This window comes from Centruroides vittatus, unplaced genomic scaffold (genome assembly GCF_030686945.1).
Source record: "Centruroides vittatus isolate TY-2023 unplaced genomic scaffold, ASM3068694v2 contig_3091, whole genome shotgun sequence".
Lineage (NCBI taxonomy): Eukaryota > Metazoa > Arthropoda > Arachnida > Scorpiones > Buthidae > Centruroides > Centruroides vittatus.
Window position 1 is genome coordinate 83,372 of NW_027121989.1, and position 16,541 is coordinate 99,912.

The following is a 16,541-nucleotide window of genomic DNA, read 5'->3' on the forward strand; positions in this document are numbered from 1 at the left end:
TTTAAAAATAAAATTTAAAATATTAAGCGTTAATAAGTGGCGATAGAGCTCTTAAGTCGAGAGTTCGTCAAGCAAAGGGTAAGTGAAAAAACTCACATTAGAGAGGGTGAGTTTTAACTAGAAAATAGTCGTAGATACTGATTCCTAAAACGACTTGGAAGCAAACACCAATGACAACGTGATATCTGCGTTAGAAGACGTCGAATCGGGTTAACTATGAAAATACTTATTACAGTCAGACATCGGTTTTCGAACGACCCACTTTTCGAACAAATCGGTTCTTGAACAGAATAATTGCACCGGTTTCCGTGTGATAACGCGATTGCCGAATAAGCTAATCGGCAAAAGCCGGCCACAGATTAGAGAGACACAGATGATTAACACCCTATATTACGTTATGCAGATGGCATACTTCCTATGTTAAACGAGTCGATGGCCCCACCAATCAACGACGGAACTACGGATTCAAAAGTCAGTGGCGCTTCGATCGTTACGCGTCATTAGACGTCACGAAACGTCGCCGTTTAAATTAAATTCGGTTTAAGAACAACTTTTTGGGACGATTATGTTTGAAAACCGAGGTTTTACTGTATTTCAAATCTATTAACTCTAACGTGTAAACTAACATATTTACGGAGTTTTCTTTAAAATTTATCCATTCGTCTTCTGTTGAGAAGTAAGAAACACGTGCTTCGAAAAAAATCCCGAGGTTTAGTTGAAATATTGATACATAATATAAAAGACAATAAAATCTTTAAATATTCAAACATTACTTCATAATAGGTGAATATAACGATATTTTTGTTTCCACTTTTGACTAAGATTTCCTCTCGTTGCTAGTCAGAAACTACACCAGTATAATAAGTTCTATTAATAATCAATGTCTAAGTAGACAATGTAGAAAGAAAAATAGTTTATAATCCTTTTCATTTTATTATAAATAATTAAATTTATTCTTATTAATCTACCATTCTATCTTTGACACAATAATTACATTAATATAAAAAAATTGCTTTTAATTAATTTAATAATAATTACAATTTATTACATCATAGATGAGGTGATGAATTCTAACAAAGAAAACAAATGTCAGTTTATAAATTGTTTTATTGTTAAATCAATATCATACAAAATATTTCATGTTATAACAAATAATCCGAGTTAAGTCCAGCATTTCCGTAGTGTTATTACTTATGCGAATTCGTAGATAAGTGCTTGCAATTTTTCAATTTATAACAAATGCCAACTCTTTAAGTTCTATTTTTAACATGACTTGTATAATAAATTGCAAAAATTTTTCACAATACAACTTTCATACATTGAAAGTTATCTTGTTCGTAAATATGTTATCTTTAATTACCATTTGAATTGAATACAGCTGTTAAAATGCATCATATTTAAGTATCGCGGAATTAACACAGGTGTAGACCTGCATTAATTGCACGTTTAGAAAATAATTAATCGTAAATTCGAGAATTTGTTTATTAAGTTTATTTTACTTGTAGATGCATACTCTGAGGAAGTGGAATTAAGTGACGAGGTAAGGTGTGACGAGTTTCCGAAAATTGCAGACTCGGATTTTGTTTGGGAAGGATGCCTGGTGTTTTGTTATTTTCTTTATTGATGACATAAACAAGTTCGAAACTTTTAAATGTAAATACTAGAGAAACCTGAAAGCCTTCAATCTGCATATTTTTGAAAATTATAGGTTTTGCCAAGATAAAGCGTTTGTCAATGAAGTTTGGCATCCCAGAATAGAAAAACATCACAATATTTTAATCTCATGATACAATAATCTCACAATGACTGTGAAATAGTGTGAAATATAAAAAATTAGTAGAAAGCACATTAAATATTTATTTTTAACTCATTACAACAGCTGTTGGAAAAACCTTCAGCTTTCATAATATAGGACAAAACAGTCTATACTATTTAATATTTATATCGTGAAAGAGATTATTTACAGAATATCTTACATTATATTCATAAAAATGTTGAAAAAAGATCATATTGAAAAACGAATTCTGTAGTCGAATGTAAAATATATTACAAGTCTTGTATACTATTATCACTTATGTAATTAGTACTTCTTCTAACTATTCCTGTGGATTGACCGTATATTTTCGGTTTGATTAGGACTGAAAGCGTTTGAACATTTCCACTTGGATATAAAATAGAAACATTTTTGAAAAATTCTGTCGATTACCGAAATAATTATTGGAACAAATGTAAGTCCATGAATTCCTGCGATTACACAGGCTAAAATAATTACATTTATTGCTAACAATGTTTCTTTTTCCGAAACGTTCAACGCTGTTACGATAGCAAGGATTGTGGTGACACTTCCTTGTATGATAGGAATCGCCGTCAAACTTATTGCATTCTCCAGACGTTTATCGGGACTACTTTCTTTCGCAGATATATACGCACAGGAAACGTGTGCTGCGTAATCGACAGAATATCCGATAACAATAATAAGAATAGACAGGGAGGTCAGATTAAGTCCCAAGTTGAAAATGAACATGAAACCCAAAACACCAGCTCCTACCGAGATTATGCTGAATAACACACACACAATGCAAATGATATTTGGTAACAACGCGGCAGATATAATAGAAACGGTGAACGACACAATGCCTAAGGTCTGAATTGTTATCTTAGGTATGGCGTCATTAATATCGAAATAGTAAAACAACGGATGATACACCACAGTGGTGAATGGAAAAGAATTCAGCTTTTCTTGGAAGTGTTTAAACTGATGGTAGAAATGGCTTCCGTTGTTTGTAACGTTCGTCTGAAAGAAGAAACGAGTGGAAATGATTTTGGTGGAGGAATCATCGAAAACGACGTCTTGTCTGAATCTTTTCGCTTCTGGAATGCGAAAAAATAATTTATGCAGAACGAAAACGAAATCTTCCGAATTTGTAATGTTATATCCTGTAAGAAACAAGTTAATTCTGTTGTCGTCGAAAAATTTTAAATAACTTCTTAGCCAGGATTCAGTCAAAGATCCAGCAATGAGAGGATCCGATTCGAGAGATTGTAGCATACTTTCAACATTTTGTTGTATTGTTCGATTAGAATAATCGAGTTCCTGTGTGATGAACAGCTGTAATCTGTATTTGTATTGATTGTAATATTTTTCGTTTGTTTTGTAATAATCATATCGATAAGTACCTTGAATTAAATTCATATCTAATTCTTGATCGTAGGAATATTTTGTTAATCCCCAAATTGAAATTCCCAAATAAGTAAAATATAATAATATGATGATGATTATTGTCATCTTGGTTCTCATCGTCTCTCTGAAATTTTTTAGTAATTTTGTAAAAGCAAGAATATTTTTATGAACCTTCTCATTCTTCGCATTTTCTGAATGCACAAAACAAAAAATTCGCTGAAAACAGTTTGTATTCTCTGAAATTAAGAAAGATTAAAAATATAAGTTTATAATTTTCATAAGGATAACCAACTAAATATAGTAAAATAAACGCTTTATAATTTCCTAAAGAAAATTAACATTACAAATAGTATATAATGTACAGTATATGTACTATTTTTCTCGATAAATTGCAAAATCCTAAAATGAAATTCCACTTTTATTTTATCTTAAGTATCTTTTTAATATATTTTTACACTCGACCGTAATTGTAGAATCAGTTTCACTTTCGAGTAGACTCGTAAAAATTATTTATAAAATGTTCTTTGTTAAAAAATGTTAGCATTGACAATGCATTTTAAACCGTTTCGTCATAAATTGATAAAAATTCATAATCGTAGTCAACAATAAAACCTCATAGTCTACAAATAACACAGGAGACAGAGCTAATGATTTTTAGTGCTTACAAGTCCTAGATTTAGTAATATAGAGATCTAATTTCACTTTTAAAGTCTTATGATAAACTAGACATACGTGCTTTAGCAGTAAAAAGTTACTGAAGCCATTTTCTTTTATGTCGTTAAGAATTTCAATCGAGTTAATGCGTTTAAATTGTCAAAATTCAAAAATCTCTATTGCATTTTTTCTAAAATGTTGGAAATTTGGAATTAGAAGCTTTTCATTGTACAGAATCTTGTAAATATTTCGTTCCAGAGAAACGTAATGCAGTAAAGTGTAGGCCCAACCCACGGCCAATTTGACAATACTTTCCTGGGATATCTGTCAGAGTTCTGTCTGTGTGATCTGGCGGTCAGAATTACATAAGTTACGTGAAAAAATCCCAGAAAACCACACATCCGTCCGCTGGTAAATCGCGACCCCATTAATGACTGTTCAGTACCCATAATTCACTGTTCAGTAGTTTTTTCACTCGGGTACTGGTGGAACATTAATTAGTTTGGATAAAACCTGATAATAAAATGTTTCCTACGTATGCAATAAAAATAGTTTACTGTAATTAAGAACGTAACTATGTGACATTTGTCTGGTATAGTCCAAAGATGAAGAATAAATAAATAAAGAAATAGATACTACACTTTGCTCACATTAAAAATATATATTCAAATTTTACAAATTCGGTATACATAGGTTTTACTGTATTTATTATAAATGCATATATTAGTTATTTTTAAAAAAATATTTAAATAACGAATATTATAACATAGCAGAATTTCGTTAATACAGCATCTGATAATGATTATTACACAGTTACATTTTGAAAAGTACTCGATAATACGGACTTAACAGATAATAGTCCGACATCGTTCTGGTCATATTAGTTTCGAATTAACGAATTTTCATTGTAATCATAAATTAATACTTTGCTGCGTAATAATGATCAATATTACTTATGGAATTGTATAATTGCAAATCTAGATAATAATACAGTTGAACCTGTCTATCTCAAATATGTTTAGCACGAAATTAATTTTTTATTCTGCATTTTCAGCTTAAATGAAATGTATTGTGGCTGTACGCCATATTTTTGTACATGTATTTTAGATTTAATTAGTTTTAATAATTTTCTCTCCTTCTTAACCCTTCTTTCTAACTTCCTTTGTTCATTGTTCTGGCTTCTGGGAACGCGGGCTTCCCACTCCCCACCCACCAGGGGGTCGGTTGGAACAAAGAGTTCGAGTGGAGGACGAGTAAAATCTGGGTCACGAAAGGTCACTTTTTCCCCGGCCGGACAAGAAGAAGCACGGACGAAAACGGCGAGCTCGTGAGACGGAATTCTACGAGGGCCGAATGGAGAGCCGTGAGGTGAGGATCTGGATTTTCGAATCAGAGACCCCGAAAAGAAATTATAGTAAAGATATTTAGAACATTGACGAACCCAGAAACACGGAGAATAAACCACCAGCCGGCATCGGAGTTCAGCGAGAACAAGGGTACCCCACTGTCCTATCAATCCTTCTCACTTCCTACTTTTATACTTTTCTATCCTTTTAGGTTTAAGTTAGTTAAGAATCGCGCGGGTTTTATTAGTATTGTCGGGCAAGTAGTTGCCAAGAAGGTAAGCTACTTGGGTTATTGTTACAATCGGACAATAAGAGAAATTGGACTGAGGGAATCCAAAAAGAATTTATTTGTATATATTATTAATCGCGAAATCTAGATAATAATACAGTTGAACCTGTCTATCTCAAATATGTTTAGCACGAAATTAATTTTTTATTCTGCATTTTCAGCTTAAATGAAATGTATTTTCTATGTTTATCTGAAATATTATTTTCCCAATACTTCTATATCTCAAATTACGAACTGAAGAGTCAATTACAAGTTCGAAGCTCTGGACTGCATATTGACAGCATAAATTGCATTTGAGAAACATTTCTTTCAATAAAATTTTTAGTTGTAATTAACGCTACTTTTTCTGATTTGCTACTAGTTTATCTCGTGTCTTATTGGTCGAAGAAATCAAGCATCGGAAACCATTGACAAACTTTTTTGTTGTGTCAGAAATGTTTTCTTTATTCCTAATACAGGTGTGTTTGCTGTCGTATTTATAAAATAGGGTACCTTCAATCAAACTCTAATCTACTACTGATTACTGTGTAGGAACTTCTATATCTCGAAACCAATCTCAAATTTTCCTTAATGGCGTCAATGGCCCATTGGCAGAAATTGAGATTTTCCAATTATCGATCTTTTTCAGACGATCCTATTTATATGAAAAAATTGATTAAACAGATTTGAAGACATACGAAGAGTACTGAGAATTTACGACTGACGTTTGCAGAATATTAACAGCGGTTTCAGGTTACGAATTTCCCAACTATATTCTGTAGAATTCACTCTTAATCTACTATCCTCCTCTATTTATATTGTCCTGTGTGATATTTTGCATATTGATTAAAATATAACTAATGAAGCAGAGATGTCTGTCTCATTTTGAGACTGAATTTTAACAAAGTTGTAAACCTTTTACTTTTAATTTTGTTACTGTTTTTGATAAAAATTATTATTATATGATATTATAATAAACTAAACATCAATTCACTTCTATTATGTTGTAATATTCTCTGCAAAGAAATACGAAGAAGAAGAAATGATTGATCATTGGTAAAAATCGGCGGTCAGTTCAACCAATTGGGCCAAGGGATAATTCATTAAATGTTAATTATGAAGCTCTATATTTATCCAGTCGTGACATTGAAACACTTTTTGTATGTATAGGAACCTGTTCGAAAATGTGTTTTTTATTCCGTAATGAATACCATTATTTCACAGTTACTTTATCCTTTTGAAACTGATTGAATTCCCAAAACCTCACTTTTAGTGAACTTATAGTTGCATTAAACTTACAATTATCAATCGCTCAAAAAATTACGCTAGTAATATTTTTATATTAATTTATATAACTTATAATATAAAACTTATGCTATCGATCGCGTAACTTTAGTCAGAATTGTATATTACTAATGTCATCAAAATTATTTTACCTGGCAGCTTTGTAAATACCAACGAATGCAAGCGTTGTTCTTCTGCTCTTCCACATAGAACTAAAGTCGCTGCAACAAACGTAATTTGATAAATGAAGTCGAAGATCAAACACGTTGCCATAAACACACAAAGTTCCTTATACAAAGGAATAGTAGCAATGGATGTTCCTACTAGAAACGATGCAACATTAGTCAGAGAAGTGATGGTGATAGAAACACCCGACTCGGTAAATGTTTCGGCCATTCTTTCTTCCACAGATTTCTTTGGATCGGTTTTCATCCACGCCGATAACATAACAAATGTATCGTCCATACCAATACCTAAGGGTAATGAATGTTTAATTAGAATTATTTTATATTCAAATAATATATCATCATTGTATAATGAAGGAAAAATTGTCATATAATTTTTGTGGTGTAAGTCTATATATATATTTGATAAAAATGTGTGCACATAAAATAAAAAGTTTAAATATTCTACATTTTATGTGAATTAAAAAATAATTATAAATAATAAATGTATGAGTAATTAACAATTATAAACGAAACCAAACATTGAATACTAAAAGATTTGAAAAATGAAGAAAATCTGATGATCCACACAATTTGTCGTGAGGATATTTAGTAAATACAGTTTTTATCACTTTTATAATATAAATTCGAAAGATCTTTCGAATAGTTCTTGACAAATTTCAACGAAACATCAACTGAACTGTTTCGTTAACAATAAACCACGCAAAATAGAAAATTAAGAAAAGTATTTAAAATTAAGAAGTGTTTGAAGGACATGAAACAAAAGGTAGAAAGAAGTCGGCATGAAATATGGTAAAATAAATAAAAACGATATTGAATGTGCTGAATATAGACGAATGTGACGTACACTACTTGGAAAGAACTTTATACAAAGAAATGATTGTATATAATCTTGTCACGATATATTTTTCATTGTAAAGGAATTTGGTATTGTAAATCGTAGACCTCTTTCTGCTACGACAGCACTATGTGGTTTAGATTATGTTTTAATGTCAATTTACTAGTTTTATAGTGAATTTAAAATTAAACTAGTAATCGTAACATTTCGGTTTGTTATGTTTACTGTTATCTGAAAAACTTTATTCGGCGTATTGTGTGTGTGGCTAATTTTATACTTACCAATTAACCTGCAAAGCTTAAAAATAGAGACTTGGGACAGGAGTGTGTTACTTCCTATCTTTTCTAGCTTGAGATGAAAGCACAAACACAGCAGTGGCTAAACCACTGATGGTTCGCTCACAAAATTTGAAATAAATTTCAATTTTAATTAATTACTTTGATTAGTTGCCAAAAGAGCGCCCACCGGGTGTACATGCAACAGATAGGCTACTGGCTGCTCTTCACGTACCAGACAACCTGGAAGAAACCTGAAAAACTCTTCTGGAGATAACTGTTCAGCATAAAAACGTATAAGTATCTACCAAAATTCCAGTTTTCTGTTCGTCTTACACCGGACTGTGTTGTCTGCGTTCAAAGTCACGGTCAACAAAAAATCCAGCATTAAGTTGCATAACTTTCCTGACTGTTAAGAGATTTATATTTTAAAAATAACTTTTACATTATTAATCATACTACAGTATAAACAAATTGTATGTGGCACCATCTGTTATGAAACTTTATCATAAAAATCTTTTTATATTATTAATTCTTATAAAAGGCAAAACGTTTAATTTTCAGGGTAGAGATGAATTTTTTAAAAAGTTGTAAATAATAATAACGAGTAAAATCGTTAAATTCGACTATTCTTCAGATATGACACATAACATCTGTTTATCTTCACACCTTTTAACCATTAACCACCAACACTTAATTCATATTATCAATCCCGCTTATGCATGCACGCACACACACACACACACACACACACACACACACACACACACACACACACGCGCGCGCGCGCGCGCGCGCAGTTATATATACATATCCACGGAATTTTTTGCTGCTTTTGACTGTTTTGAGTTCGGAAGGTCTCAAAATATGAATACTTTTTTAAAAAACTCGAAGGATAAAATTCGATACGATTTCAACACTTTCTCTTGTGTGTACATAACAACCGGAAAGTAAAGTGTTAGTGTATCTATATCTTTGATCAACAATACCGTTATAATATATAAAAGCACAAACTATCCTCGAAATATTTCCTTTCAATGCTTGCTAAAACGAGATCCTCTTAGTGCCCCGAGAACGGAGAGGTAAACAAAAAAAAGCAGTATATAGAGGTGTCTCGTACTTCGAATGTGATAAATTCCACGAGGCTGTTCGGCTACGAATCATTCGAAGACCGAATCAATTTTCCCATTATATATAATGGAAAGCCAATTGATTCCTTCCCAGACTCTAAACCAGAGGTGTCCAAAGTATGGCCCGCGAGCCAGACCCGGCCCGGCAGGTGATTTTATCCGGCCTGCGAAGGAATTTGAAAAATACTGATTTTTTCGCGCGAACCCATTTGATTTTCAAAAATGTATATCGAAAATTGAAAAAAATGCAAAAATCATATTTGGTAAAAAAAGGATTTTTAAGGTTTAAAAATTTCATTGTGTAATCGCATCAAACAATCGCAAAGCTGTATGTATAATTTGCAATGACACTGTTGCTGTAATGAAGGAATATAATTTACGTCGACATTACGAAACAAAACACGCTTCAACCAACTCACAATTTAAGAACAAGCAGCGTACTGAAAAATTTGAAACAATGCGTCGTAGTTTGTGTAGTCAGCAAAATTTATTTAGGAAAACAAATTCGGAAAGTGAAGCATTGACCTTAGCGTGAAAGTTGCTTATTTATAGGCGAAAGAAGGAAAACGCTTTATGGATGGAAACATCGTTGAAGAGTGTATGAAGGAAGCTGTTGATGAGTTGTGCCCAGGAAAGTTGAAACTTTTCAAAATGATCAGTCTTTCTCTTAATACTGTTGCTCGTCGAATTGATGATATTGGAAACAATATTCTCCACCAGATTACTGGTAAAGCATAGCGTTTCACTCGGTATTCTGATGAATCAACTGATGTTAGTGAGACCTGAGAACTTTTAGTTTTTGTTCGTGGAGTTGACCACGAGCTTAATGTCACACAAAAATTGGCCTCCGTTAGAGCATGCGCAGCACTACAACTGGAGAAGATATCTTCAAAGAAGTACACAAAACGTTGAAAAAGTATAACTTGGACTGGAATCGACTCTGAGGTGTGACAATTGATGGAGGAAGAAACGTGTCTGGTGCAAACATCGGTGTGATTGGGCAAATTAGAAAAGCTTGTGAAGGAGCAGGAGCATCAGTACTATTTTTCTGCACTGTATTATCCATCAACAATTACTATGTGTAAAACATGTCGATATAAGCCGCGTTTTGAAACTAGTTGTTTCCGTCGTAAATTTTATTCGATCACACGCACTCAATCATCGCCAATTTTGATCTTTTCTCGAACAAATTGAATCCGAGTCCGTTGGCTTTTCCTATTATATTGCAGTTCGATAGCTTAGCTGTGGAAAAGTGCTATTGCAGTTCTTTAAGCTTAGAAATGAAATTAATTTATTTTGTGAGGACCGGCTTAAACCGGCCAGTCTAATTTTAAACTTTTATTGTTCGAATCCTTCTCGAGAGATAACGATCAAGATCAGAGATAGCGATCAAGATGCGAAGGATGTACAGCCTTCCGCCGTCAAACACGCTTCCCTCCTCTCCGGATCCGACTTCTGAGTCACGGAGCCTGACTCATCACCCTCTGTCGCGATTGGTGATCGCAGCGGACGAGATCGGGAATATATAAGGAGGGAGATATCTGAGAACGGGGGTGGCTGAACGTACGAAGACGACGAACGTCTCGACGAAACCTAAACTGTATCGAAGGTCAACCCCGAAGACGCCGGAGCCGCCGACTACAAGCCGCCAAGCCCGATCCTTCCACCCACCGCCAGAGCCGAAGAACGACCGATCCGCCTTCCCAGCGACGATCCGTCATACGATTATTGTCACTACTTCAGAAGAAGAGGTATGATTCCTCCAATCATTGTGAACTCTCTCTCTCACGCGATTAGGGACGGGATGCGTAGCTTCTTTGTATTAGTTTCTTTATCTAAATAAATCATTATCTGTGTTATCCTGTTATTACGGATATTGCCTTGTCTTATCGACGGCCCCACACACTCCCTCGACTCGACCTGACAATTCCTTAACCTATCCCGACGAGTCGGGATATCGCGAAAAATTTAGCCATCCTTGACAGTGGGGTGGGTCTTGCCGACCTGTTCGCCGAAGAAAAAGGAAGTACGACTCCCGTCCTACCTCCCGGCGTTTCCCACAAATTGGTTTACAGGAGTGGGTTGCGACTCCTTCGCACTGTCGATAAGAACTAAGAAAGGGCCATATTCGAGTAACGAGGTCAATTTAAGTCGAATTAGGGACTTAATTATAAGTAGAAATAATGGAACCTAATCCTCAATCCGCAGCAGGGCCTGCTAACCCAGCGAACCCCGGACCGAACCCCCTTACGTTGGGCGGTCTAGGCAGAATAATTCCATTGCTGCCCGTATTTTCAGGAGACCCGCAAGGCCCCCGTGTAACGGACTTTTTCGAGTCGTTAGCAGATATCATGAAGGTTGCCGCGATGGTTGAAAGCGCAAATGCTGGCGGTAGCGTAGTTAAAACTAGCGGGGATAGCCCGGGAATTCGTACGAAAGGATCGGCGAATCAAGAAAGTTGACGATTTTGACGAATTCAAAAGACTTATGCTCCAGCGCTTCGATCGAGTGCCTCTTACTTTTAGATTAAATAGATTTTATTCTTGCGTTCAAAGAAGGGATGAAGATGTTCAAGCGTATGCCACCCGGTTGCAAGCGCTAGCGACAGAGATAGAAATTACGCCGGACCCGGCGCGGACGCGGCGGAAACCGCTATCATTCAGCGAGTACAGAGAAAAGAATTAGACGAACGCCTAAAGGTCCAATTCTTGAATGGAATCATGCCGAGGATCTAATAAAAAGTAATGAGCCGTGCCCCAAAAACCTTTGATGAAGCTCTAGATGCCGCGATTAATGAGTAAAACAATTGAAGAACTCACTGCGCGTTTACGCGGGAACATGCGGACAATTAACCTGCGATCAACCAATCATCCCCCGTTAGACAATCTAACGCAGTTAACGGCAGACGCTGGAAGAACTTAAAGGTAGAGTGGACGGGCTCACTCGAGGTACTATTCCACGCAATTATAGGACCCCCTCGAGGAGACGAAACGATTGGGGCAGTTTCCGGAAGCTCACCTACGCCAAGCCACCTACCCGGCAAAATGACTATCGGCCGACTACTTTCTGACATCGGTTCGATCAGTCGAATGTTCGAGCTACCCTTAACTCCAATTGGAACCGGAACTCACCCACTCCCTCAGCCAATAACGTAGACGAGCGTACGACGCTGCCCTTGCTTAGAAACTACTCGCTCGCGAGACGAGAACCCGATAACGAACTAAATAGGGTTCGATTTCGATCCCAATTCCCGGAGAACTCTCAGTCCAAATGGAGGGGCAGAGTGCGAAGCGTTGACAGACGACGATATCGATCTCACCCCCGAAGGAACCCTTATCCTACGGCTAGGATTAGGCCGAGAACACAGGGAAGGCGAAATCAGCAATCAGAAAACCCCTTGAGAGCAAGGAACCGAACCCCGTCGCTTCTTGCCTCCATGATTTCCTCCCCTACGCAAAGCGAAGCCATCCTTGAGTGTTTCATTGGAAAAAATCCGGCCACAGTTCAAATAGACACAAGAGCGAAAGTGCCTCTCTTAGCCAAATCTTTTGCTAATACGATGATAGAGAGGGTAGACATCGATAGCGATAAGGAAACAGATTTAAGAAGCGCGACTATGCATTCTATACAAACCTACAGCATCATGAGCTATACCTTCGAAATCGGTCAGTTACAATTTCCCTACACTTGTTGTTTAGTAGACATGGATGTTACTTGCCCATGCGATGGTATTATTGGTCGGGACATGATTACCGATAAGGGCTTTATCATTGATTTAAAGGGAGGAGAATTAACTATTCCCCCTAAGACCGTAATACCCTTCATGACCTACCCTAGAGCTAGCGATCGAAGAGAACAAGAACAATTTAGCGATATAGATCGGGAGAAAATCCCTGACCATAGGAATATTCAAAAAAGACAGAGGATAGAGAGCCCACTCGAGGAAGGGAGTATAGTAGAAGGAGACAATTCACATTCTCCGGTGAACAAGAACGATGGAAAGGACATAGTGTTAGTGGAAACCTGTCGGCTTCCCCTTTAACCGACAATATAGTCACCGCGACTATTAGAGGGACCAAAGGGATAGGACAGGTAGGAGTAACAGAGTCGATCCCCTTCTCGCAGGAAGGAATATCGGAAGCCAATTTGTTAGTTGCCCCTAATAAGAAGGGACAAGTACCCATTCGTATTTGCAACGCTACTCGTAAAACAATTAAATTAGAAAGGGGAACTAAGGTCGGAAACTTTTTCGAAGCAGAGGAAGAGATTGACCCAGTGAGAGTCAGAAAGGAGGGAAAAACGGCAGCGATGTCAAAAGCTGAGTTCAGTCAGCTTTTCGATTGGAGTAATATCCCGGAAGAGGAGAAACAGGCTCTTCTAAACTTACTATACAAATACCGACATGTTTTTGCCATAGATGACTATGATTTAGGATATTGCGATATTGTACAACATAAATTCGATACTGGCGACGCCGCGCTTATATACTAACCGCCCTATCGAATCCCTTACGCTCAACGGCAATAATTAAATGAGATCATAGACGAACTCTTAGCTCACAATATCATCGAGCATTCCACTTCTCCGTGGAGTTCGGCCGCTATTTTAGTTAAGAAAAAGCTGGGTGGAGTCCGCTTAGTCATAGATTATCGTAAGCTCAATAAAATTACGAAGATAAACCCTTATCCCCTTCCTTTAGTGCACGAGTCCCTTAGTCTAATAGGACAAGCAACCTATTTTTCGACGATGGACACTATTTCGGGATTTGGCAACTTAGCGTGTGCGATAAGAAAAAGACTGCTTTCTCCACCATTGATGGTCACTATCAATGGAACAGGTGTCCCATGGAACTTCACAACTCACCTGCGGCACTTGAAAGGGCTATGGACTTTGTCCTACATGGCCTAAAGGAAAAGACTTGCCTCGTCTACATGGACGACATTTTAACTTTTAGCTCTGACTTCCCTAGTCACCTCGAACGATTGGAACAAGTCTTTCAGAGATTAGGAGAAGCAGGAATTAAATTAAAACCGAGAAAATGTCACTTCCTGCAGCGACAGATAAAATTTCTGGGACACGAGATTTCTGCTCAGGGTATAAAACCCGACGCCGATAAAATCAAATGCGTATTAGATTTCCCAAAACCGGAAAATGAGCGGGACGTTCGATTTTTTTTAGGTCTAACAGGGTATTATCGACGACATGTAGACGCTTACGCAAAAATCGCTAAGCCCTTAACGGATTTATTAAAGAAAGATACGCCTTTCGAATAGGGATCAACCAAACAAGAGAGCTTTGAAACCTTAAAGACCATTTTGACATCAACCCCCGTATTAAAGTCCCCTGACTTTACTAAATCCTTTATCCTGGCTACCGATGCCTCCAACACTGCCTTAGGAGCGATATTAGCACAGAAGGAATACGGAAAGGAAAAACCCATAGCCTACGCTAGTCGATTGTTGAGAAAACCGAATTAAACTACAACAGCACAGAAAAGGAGTGCTTAGCCACTTGTGTGGGCCGTGAAATATTTTAAACTCTATTTGTACGGACAGAAATTTACGATAATTACAGATCATCAACCCCTCCGATGGTTACTCGATTGCAAGGATTCCACGACGAATTCTAGATTATCGCGATGGATTATTTTCCTCCAGGAATTCAATTTTGATGTTATTCATAAAGCAGGCAATTCCCACAAAAATGCTGACGCCCTTAGCCTTATCCCCATCCGACAAATCACGGAGGTTAAGCTGATTTTCTCCATGAGCCAATTAGCTGCTGAGCAGCAACGCGATAAGCGGTGGAAGTCTCTTGTACAGTACAAACTTTACAAGATAAAGTTACCACCGGAAGTTATAACAATCTGGAGTTAGAGGAATTTTATATTAACAAAGTAGGCGCTCTATGCCATAAAGGAACAGACAAACGACACACTGATTGGTGGGAACAAATTGTCGTTCCCGTACAACTAAAGGAATATATCCTCTCTACATTCTATAATAACCCAATAGCCGGACACTTGGGAGAACAGAAAATGCGAACAAAAATCGCTAAGTCATTCTATTGGCCAGAAATGGCAAAGGAAATATGCAATTATTGCCAGAGTTGTCAAAGCTGCGCTAAACATCGGCGACAAACACAGGCAGAATTACAATTGTTCTCTCCTCTTTCCTATGTGTTCGAACGAACCGCAATGGATATTATCGGACCACTTCCTCTTACCACTTGCGGGAACAAATATATCTTAGTATTTGTTGATCATTTTAGTCGATATGCCGAAGCGATACCACTGCCGGATGTTAGTAGTAAAACGATAGCGAAAGCCTTTGTCACGAATGTCGTCTTACGCCATTCAACACCAACTCACCTACTCACTGACCGAGCGCCTAATCTAATTTCTAAGATGTTTACAGAAGCATGTAAACTGTTACAAATAAAACGCCTCCTTACCACAGCATACCATTCCACCAGTAACGGCGTAGTCGAGCGATTTCAATAAAACCTTAGTTGATATTTTATCACACTATGTAGCTAGCGATCAACGCGATTGGGACGAATGGATTCCCTACGCTCTTATTTGCCTATAATACCTCTATACACGCATCGACCAACGAAAGTCCTTTCTTCCTTTTATATGGAAGGGACCCTACATACCCATTTGAACTGGTGACCAGTCCTATTACTAGAGTCTATGATATAGAGGAAAATTTTGCCTCCGAGTTAGGTCAACGATTGAAAAATGCGCATCAGACCGCCACGTCAATATTCCGAAAAAGCGGTAGAGCTAAGGCAAGAACGACATCGAAAACAAAATAAGCCTCCCCGATATAAACTAGGAGATAGAGTGCTGTTAAAGGAAGTCGTCACCCCGTAAGGACTAAAATGGAAATTAGCTGCCCGATGGTCCGGACCTTATCGTATTATAGAAGTTTTGAAACCCGTTAATTTTACCATACAGAATATACAAAATAAACGAAAGATAAAACGAAAATTAAAGGTGCACGCCAATCGCATCAAACCTACCACCGCTAGGAAAGAATTTCACCTCCACGAGGACTTAGGAGCCGATCATCCTGATGTCCCACGCGATGCTAGTAGTCCGGAAGCTCCTCAACCCCTGTTAATTGACCCATGGGATGAATTTATTTTAAACTCAATACTGATTCCCCCTGCAGAAGAATCGGACGAAATAGAAAGGGAGAGTATGAGTGACGAAACAGCATCGGAGGAGGAAGTCTCCGAAACGGAAACAGAAGGGGAAGCGGAAAGTACGCTGCCTTATGCATTGAGAAGTTGCGGGCCGGTGGAAGACCTACCTTGGATCATGCCTCGGCCCAGCCGTAGCCACATTCCTCGATTTATTTCTCCCGCCACGAG

The 16,541-nt window shown here is 37.2% G+C and overlaps 1 protein-coding gene across 1 annotated transcript; it reads right to left on the bottom strand.

Annotated features, from left to right (window-relative positions):
• Positions 1 to 2,092: 2,092 nt before the first annotated feature.
• LOC136973143 (patched domain-containing protein 3-like) lies at positions 2,093 to 12,234 on the bottom strand. Its single transcript, XM_067267838.1, has 3 exons — positions 12,015 to 12,234; positions 6,886 to 7,206; positions 2,093 to 3,417 (listed from the first exon to the last, which is right to left on the bottom strand). Exons 1-3 carry the CDS (start codon positions 12,232 to 12,234, stop codon positions 2,093 to 2,095), a joined length of 1,866 nt encoding a protein of 621 aa, XP_067123939.1.
• Between the last annotated feature and the right edge of the window lie 4,307 nt (positions 12,235 to 16,541).

Coding starts and splice junctions, on each gene's coding strand:
- LOC136973143 (XM_067267838.1), bottom strand. CDS start 12,234: ATGTCAGAAAGTAGTCGGCCGATAGTCATTTTGCCGGGTAGGTGGCTT. Junction 7,207..12,014: donor GGATGATTGGTTGATCGCAG/GTTAATTGTCCG, acceptor CATTACCCTTAG/GTATTGGTATGGACGATACA. Junction 3,418..6,885: donor GGTATTTACAAAGCTGCCAG/GTAAAATAATTT, acceptor TCTTAATTTCAG/AGAATACAAACTGTTTTCAG.